The sequence below is a fragment of the Pelmatolapia mariae genome, unplaced genomic scaffold (genome assembly GCF_036321145.2).
Source record: "Pelmatolapia mariae isolate MD_Pm_ZW unplaced genomic scaffold, Pm_UMD_F_2 NODE_ptg000168l+_length_12016_cov_1, whole genome shotgun sequence".
In the NCBI taxonomy this organism is placed as follows: domain Eukaryota; kingdom Metazoa; phylum Chordata; class Actinopteri; order Cichliformes; family Cichlidae; genus Pelmatolapia; species Pelmatolapia mariae.
In genome coordinates this window covers 4,780-12,016 of record NW_027051869.1, presented here as the reverse complement: position 1 = coordinate 12,016, position 7,237 = coordinate 4,780, and the positions used below count along the sequence as shown (strand labels likewise).

General features: G+C 44.4%; 1 protein-coding gene across 1 annotated transcript; it reads right to left on the bottom strand.

The window, feature by feature from the left end:
- Window positions 1-887: 887 nt before the first annotated feature.
- LOC134622712 (N-alpha-acetyltransferase 30-like) lies at window positions 888-3,510 on the bottom strand. The gene is made up of 4 exons (XM_063468080.1): window positions 2,469-3,510; window positions 1,642-1,765; window positions 1,377-1,432; window positions 888-993 (listed from the first exon to the last, which is right to left on the bottom strand). Exons 1-4 carry the CDS (start codon window positions 3,297-3,299, stop codon window positions 970-972), a joined length of 1,035 nt encoding a protein of 344 aa, XP_063324150.1. The 5' UTR covers window positions 3,300-3,510; the 3' UTR covers window positions 888-969.
- Between the last annotated feature and the right edge of the window lie 3,727 nt (window positions 3,511-7,237).

Below are 7,237 nucleotides of genomic sequence, written 5' to 3'. Positions count from 1 at the left end.
AGAACAGATGAAAAGCTGGTACATCTGCTACTAATTTGAGCAACAGCCCAGTCCAAGACAGTGGAGGTCCAGCAAATCCACAGGATAAGACTTCTATAAACATTGCAAAGAGCATAATTCTCCCATATTGGCTTCTCTTTATTGGACCCCTGTTAAATTCAGAATTAAATTTCAAATCCATCTCCTCACATACAAGGTCTTGAAAAATCAGGCCCCATCTTATCTTAACGACTCTCAATACAGCACTTCACTTCGCTCTCAGACTCCAGGCTTACTTGTGGTTTCTAGGATATTTAAAAGTAGAATGAGAGGCAGAGCCTTCAGCTCTCAGCCCCTCTTCTGTGAAACCAGCTCTCAATTTGGATGCAGGAGACAGTCTCTACTTTTAAGTTTAAGATTTCCTTCTTGATAAAGCATATATAGTTAGGGTTTCTTCCTGTTAAAGGGGAATCTTTCCTTCCCACTGTCACCAAGTGCTTGCTCATAAGAGGCTGTTGGGGTATTTTCTGTATTGAAATTAACAGTTGAAATATTTTCAGGGGACAGCAAACACTTTAGATATTGATATGCACTTGTACAGTATATAGTGACAGCGTTTAGAAACTATACAACTGCAACAGTGACCAATAAATACTCACACAACTCTAAACCTACCTTACTTGTGTGTTATATGTTGGTAGCTAACAAGCTTTAGGTACAATATTTAAGTTGCTATTGCAAGTCACTGCTTTCATAAGAGAAGATATTTGGACAGAAAGCACGAGCACAAGACACTGAAGACCCACCCCCACATTTGCTTGCAGTTACTTGTTCTTTTTTTAAATAAGTAAAAACATATCCTATAAAAACATGTACCGTTTGTGTGTACACATTCAAAGCACTGGATATTGCTGGGTTGTATCAGAGTGTCAGCTCTTTGGTCTCAACCAGCAAAGAGACTGAAGAAATCGTAACGCTGTATCACATGTTTCATCTTCTAGAGGAATTCAAAGTCTGCAAAGGAAGCAGCGTGAATGTTTGGCTTTTCAGGGAGAGGCAGAGCATATGAAATAGTTTACGGTAGAAGATCAAGGTTACCAGCTAGTTTAGATAAGTGAAGGACAGCCCAGGAAAACTGGACCTTGAAATAAAAAAGGCTTTAAACAGCTATAAATGTTCTCTCTTTCGGTTTGTGTTCCTTTCAGAAAACCTACAACTTAGAATGGAATGCCAACAGAGTAACATGTGTTTATACTACTGATTTTATGTAGGATGCATATTTTCACAGTACGACTGAATACGCTGGCACTCTGGCTTGAATAACGGCTCTTATGTAATGTGTGCAAATGTGTTAAAGTTTGGTTCATAAACAGTGCCACTGGGTCTAGCTCGCTTACCTCGTCGCAGTCGCCCTCCACCATGGCATAGATGGCCTTTTTCACCAGATTAGTACCTGAAACAAAAGAGTGAACTCTAAGTAAGAGGCTAAACCCATTTATGGCCTCCATCTCCAATATATTAAAGTATAATGTTACTCATCACTCTGAGTGCAGAGTCTATCTAAATGGTGCATTTGCATAAAAAGATTTGGTTGCCCTGGACAGCAGAGAAGACGGTGAAGGGAGAGACTGAATATTCTGAAGAGGAGCGCCGAGATCTCACCGATGCTTTTCCTTCTGTGTTTCGAATCCACGGCCAGCATGGCAATGTAGCCTCGACGAAACATCTTCTTATGCATGTCAAGCTTACATACAATGGCTCCGACACACTCCTGCTCCACCATGGCCTGCAAGAAATGCACACACAGAGCAAAAAATACACGCTCAGTGGTTACGAGTGTCCACTGGGGTGGCCGCTGACAGCCTAGCAACCGTTCCTCTGAAGTTCCTGTCATCCTGCCAGTTCAGCTGGCTCCACGAGCTGACCTCTGACCTTTTTTTTTTTTAAATAGCACTTCCTCTTCTGTCACATGTGGTGATCAAGCCAAAACTGGAAATGGGATGTTTTGGACCTTGATGGCCACAGAATGAAAAGAAGGCAGGCCAGTGTTTTCAAAGCAGAAAATGCTACCATGACACAGCACATGCAGAGGAAAACCTAAGGCACATTACTCTCTGCTAACACTGACTATTAGGATTTTATAATTGCTTTACGTTACAAATCTGTACATATATGAGTGGGCTGGCACATTTCTTGATTCATTAATAACCTAAAAAACTGAATCAATGTTGGATCTGTAACAGCAGAAGACAGGTTGTTTACTGCCTGCCAGCAGTAAAATAGAAACTAAGCTTATGAACTGAAATGTTATTGACATGTGTGTGCTTTAGCTTCAGTACACGTCAGCTCTGACAGCCTTGGATGTACAGTGACATGTGGTGAAAAACAAAGCTGTCACACCCAACTCCTATAATGCTCCTGCAACTCAGAGTAACCAGTCCGAAGTCAGACTTCATAACTGTGAGCGGTGCGTTCAATCTACTACTTACCAGAAAGCAGAGCTGCGGCCAGTTGTGGATGAAGTACCTGTACGTGTAAATTGAATAAGGCTCAGATAAGTCCTTGGTGATCAGTCTCATGATCCACGGCATCTGAAGTTCAGACTCGTAGCGGACATAGCGGATGCCGTGGTTCTCCCCGGGGGAGCCGCTCAAGTCGAGCCGGGCGAGCTCCTCGGCCGGCGGTTGCTGCAGGTCAGCCTGGCTCTCCTCACCGCCGGGCCCAGCAGCGTCCGGCTGCTCGTCACTCGAAGGTCTAGAGGGCGGCGTGTGGTCCAACTCTTTCCCCGCTTCGCAGGCCGCCTCAGCTGTAGTGAAACCCGGCATCCCGTTCACGCTATTGTTACCATGAGGAGAGTGACTACCGTTTTTGGAACAGGGGCTGTGGCCTTCGTGTTGGCAGTGCTCACTATTGTTCCTAGCGGCAGGAGCCTCCTCGTTGCTGCCAATGCTGTTGTCACAGTTGTCTACGGACGATCTGGGATTGTCAGGCCGGCTTCCTACGTGCTGGTGGCTGTCAGGGTCCTCTGAGGGGCTTGCCAAGCCGTTCAACTGCTGCTGCTCTCGGGCTTGCATTTTAAGGTGAAGCGCCGCCGGGCTAGCTCGCGCTAGCATGTTTTTCTGCTTCTTCTTTACCGACCTTTTGACTTCGTTTACCGACTGAGACTTCGTCCCTGTACCGGCGGGCACACACTGCTCCCCGTGGCACGCCGGCTCTCCGTCTTCCACCGCCGGCTCCGCGCTCCCAGCCGCGGGGAAAGGAGGAATTTCAGCCGGGGATGCAGGCAGTGCGCTACTAGGCCCAGGCGGCACTGTGGCCATCCCACTGCATTAAGGTGGTGATTGACACTTGGAAAACGTTGAACACAATTTCATCCACAAGGCGAAGACATATACAACCAATATACGAGCTAGTTCATCGAATATTGCATAAATCCAGGGTTTTCTGGGGCGATAACGTTTCCGCTGGCGATGGTTGTCGCTGCTTTCTCCTCGATTTCCCTGCTGCCGCAAAGTGCCGTCGCAGCAAACGCCATTGCAACGGCATTCATACACGTTTTACGACAGTAGTGTAACGCATGACTGTTGCACGGTTTTCCCCTCTTCCATTACCCCCTGCCCCCGAGGCTCGTTTTGGTTGTCCTTGCGCCTTGCGAAACTTTTATATTGTTTGTCAAATTTATCTAACCAGTCAATATTGACATTTACCTCCTTCTGTTCGCCTTTATGTTCTGTCTAGTTTAAATTATATATATGTTTGTGTCGTACCCTGCATTACCAGACTGTACTCACAACATTGTGGTAATGCAGACCTCTTCAAGACTGGAGAAGTCAAAGGTGACTGAAGAAGTCCTTGTGCTGCCCTGTTAAACCCAAGAACATGTTCTTCCTTACCAGCAGAGGGCGCCAAACCGAAACTTTAGCATATGGAATAGTTTTGTAAGCGCAACAACAGCAACACTGCGTTTTCTCCACAAGATGTCGCCATTCGACCAGTTTGTCGCTTCATCCTGCAAAGTAGGTGCAAGTTTGTGCGCGTATGTCCAGTAGTATCCAATCATGGCCTACTGTCCTTTCCAGAAGCATACTGTAGGCTGCTGTTAATTCATCATTCCCAGGATGCTGCGAAGCAAGAAAACCACAACACTGCAGTTGTTCATATTACACATAACATGATAATAATACATAATAATAATTACATTTGTTTTCTGTTTATATTTACATTTAACCATTTCCCTTAATCTGCTAAGGAAGATATTCATATTCTTCTTTCACTTTTATTACGTTTATTTCCTTTTAAGGTTTCATTTTCCCCTAACCTTTATTAGACACAAAAGTACAGAGAGCTGACAGAGAAGCATGGAGAGAGTGGAGGGAATGACATGCAGGAAATGGTCTGGGGCAAGCCTCAGTAGCAGCCTTTGGCATACGGATCACCTGCTCAACCGCAAAACCTATATACATTTGTCTTTGTAATCAAAATAGTCTAGGCTCATATTAGAGGAATAATCTCCAGATAAAATTTGCCAGGTGCACAAGTCTAAGTCATGAGTTTGAGTATTGGAGCAGAGTTTGTGATATTGTGTGCCAAGAAACCGCTCCAGAAAATAACAACCAAAAACAAAAATTTTACAGGAGGCAGCAGCCTGCCTGTGGAGAGCGAGAGGAGAGAGACTGTGTGCCAGCATAGGAAGGAGAAGACAACAACTCAGAAGACTGCACAGGGGTCCTTCCCCTGTTACACTGTGAGGGTGAACACAAAGTGTGAGGTCACTGAAACTCAAATGTAGTGACAGGAAGTCAAGTGATTCTGAAAAATGTTGTTACTGTACTATTCTGTTGCACACAATAGGCCATGTTTTATTACCACAGTATCTGTTTCTGAGTATTGATGCTCCTCATGCCCTGTTAACTGTGTTGCACATCTTTGTGTGACCGCATGCTTTTCCCCTCACAAAACACACAAATTTAGGTAATCTTGAAATCAGCATGACATTACAGAGTATTAACTTTGATATTTTTAAAATAGCAGTACAGTGCTCTAATTATTCAGTGTCAGCAGGAATTCATAGGACAAGAACTTCAGGAAATGAGAAGTTGAATTATGCATTTCTAGTATCCACACACATTCTGACCAAATATTTATATATTTGGACTCCCCTTGTTTGTAATGTTGTTTTTGGTGGTGATGACTTATTTATTTGAATCAAAGGTTTTGGGTGAGTTCACTCTAAGAGCTGTAAAAACTGTAATACTTAGCTCTTGTCAAAGACATAAAGCTTATCCTTTTCACAAGGTGTTCTTTAACAAGATAAATGAGATAAGATGTGTCTTTTAACAAAAACTTCCAGCATCTCAAAACAGACAAAATGGGTGAAATCAACCATCAGTGTATGTGTTACATCTTCATCCTTTGGCTGCTACTTTTTAGGGGTCGCCACAGATGATCATCTTCCTCTAACTCACCATATCCCTACCACACTCCTCTGTAACACCAACCCTCTGCATGTCCTCCTTCACTACATCCATGAGCCTCCTCTGTGGCTTCCTCTTTTCCTCCTGCCTGGCAGCTCCATCTTCAGCATCATATTTGTCTTGCCTGCCAGCACCAAAGTTTGCTTTCTTCTCCTTAAAATCCTGCTTTTTCTGTAATTGATGGTCAACATTTTGCATGTTTCTTCTTGCTCTACGTCTCTCCCTTACCTCAGGGTAGACCTTGACAGATATTCCAGCGTTTTCTCAGCCTTTCTGGCAGATTTCTTGCAACATTTGTGCTCCTCTCAAGTGGAGGGAATTGTTCAAATTAATTCAAATCTGCAGCAAAAACACTGTGACCTGCTGTACCTTTCCAAAAATCCTTTAAATCACACATCAAAATTCAGCTTCTGTGTTGATGACTAAATAGTTTCCACAAGAGACATATAGGTGTCTTTCCTCTGCATCCATATATCCTTACTCTTGTTCCTCTCAACTTCCATAAATATGTTTTCCAAAATTAATATTATTGGCTCGCACCTGTGGCCACAGCACACAATTTAAACTATACTGCACATGAAAGTTCTTTATTTTGTTCACAAAGACATGCCCTGTGGACAGTTTTACCAAAACGAGGCACGGATTTGAAAACCGTCATTCAAACTGGCAGTATCGCTCTGTAGCGCCCTCCAGCTGTAGCTCCAGATACTCTGAAGTGGATCGCTTTCTCACAAAGACACAGTTGAGTCCAGTCGGCCTGCCACAACCAGACCATGACACCAAAGGTCTAAGTGGGAGCGCTAGATGCTAGAGAGCCTGACTTTGCTCTTTCATGCTAACACAGATTGATCTTTCAGTCGTTGTCTGTCCTACACAGCTACCATGAACATACGTGAGTTTTGAAAGGGAGTCATATTTTATGTATAAATATACATTACAGAGAAAGAGGCCGAGATAGGAGGGAGAGAGAGAGAGAGACGTCTCTTTTAAAGCTAAGCCTTGGGGCTGAGAACTCTCTGAAGAGCTGGAATCAGACATGCACAATCAGTTCCCCTCTTCAAATCTCCTTTGCAGGCCTATCTACTTGAACAGGCTTCTCTTAATTACTTTCTCTATCACTTAGACGAGCCGTGCCTGGGACGAGGAGCAGCAGCGTCTCTGCCAGAGACATTTGGCTGGTTTGAACCCATATTTTTATAGGCCTATCTTCTTTCTCACAAGCCTGTCCCACACCTTCTCCCCGCACCACCACCACAACCGCCACCGCCACCTTTCTTCCCTCCTTGCCTTGCTTTCATTGCACGCTGCTCTTGTCTTTCTGTGGCTCTCCCCTATTCCAAATATCTCCAGGGTGTCAGTTGCGTCATGTGACTGGTGCGCTTGTGATTACAGCAGTTGGCAGACGTGCTAATCTATGAGGAAGAACCCAAAATATCTGGAGAAAAAAATGACAGCATGTAAAAGAAGCATAAGGTCAGTATGGAGATCAGCGGAGAGCGAGAACACGGTAAAGACAACTCAGGGTTGACACTGAAACCCGAATTCCCTCCTCTTTCAAATCTCTCTGCCTGTCTTCCTGTCTGTCTGAACCGCTCTCAGGGGCTTGAGGCCAAACTTTGGACCCCCTCCTCCCTTCCTCTCTCATGCTCCTGCCTGTCACATTGGCTTGCTCTCCTCACTCCGCTCACTTCCCTGTGTCCTCCTCCTTCTTCTTCTTCTTCTATTTTTTTTCTTCTCTTTTTGTCTGGCGTCTGGTCCACTAGAGCTGTATTTAATTAGTTTCT